Below are 360 nucleotides of genomic sequence, written 5' to 3'. Positions count from 1 at the left end.
GGAGGCCAAAGGCCCGGGCACCGCCGACCCCGTCGAGCCGCCCACCGAAGACTTCCTGCCGCTGCCCACCGGCTTCCTGCAGATGCCCCGGGGCCTGACCGACCTGGAGATCGGCATGTACGCGCTGCTGGGCGTCTTCTGCCTCGCCATCCTCGTCTTCCTCATCAACTGCATCGTCTTCGTGCTGCGCTACCGGCACAAGCGCATCCCGCCCGAGGGCCAGACCAGCATGGACCACTCTCACCACTGGGTGTTCCTGGGCAACGGGCAGCCGCTGCGCGTGCAGGGGGAGCTCTCGCCGCCCGCCGGCGACCCGCTGGAGGCCGTGCCCGCCTGCTGCCACGGCGACCACCACAGCAG

At 70.8% G+C, this 360-nt stretch overlaps 1 protein-coding gene across 1 annotated transcript; it reads left to right on the top strand.

The window, feature by feature from the left end:
- Positions 1–7: 7 nt before the first annotated feature.
- LOC103252801 (transmembrane protein 132E-like) lies at positions 8–356 on the top strand (the record flags this gene model as incomplete). The annotated part of the gene is made up of 1 exon (XM_008051395.1): positions 8–356. A coding segment is annotated over one exon (349 nt), but the record flags the coding sequence as incomplete, so codon positions are not given.
- Between the last annotated feature and the right edge of the window lie 4 nt (positions 357–360).

Source organism: Carlito syrichta, unplaced genomic scaffold, assembly GCF_000164805.1.
Source record: "Carlito syrichta isolate Samal-C Ts95f unplaced genomic scaffold, Tarsius_syrichta-2.0.1 Scaffold171151, whole genome shotgun sequence".
In the NCBI taxonomy this organism is placed as follows: Eukaryota; Metazoa; Chordata; class Mammalia; order Primates; family Tarsiidae; genus Carlito; species Carlito syrichta.
This window is presented reverse-complemented; position numbering and strand designations above follow the sequence as displayed.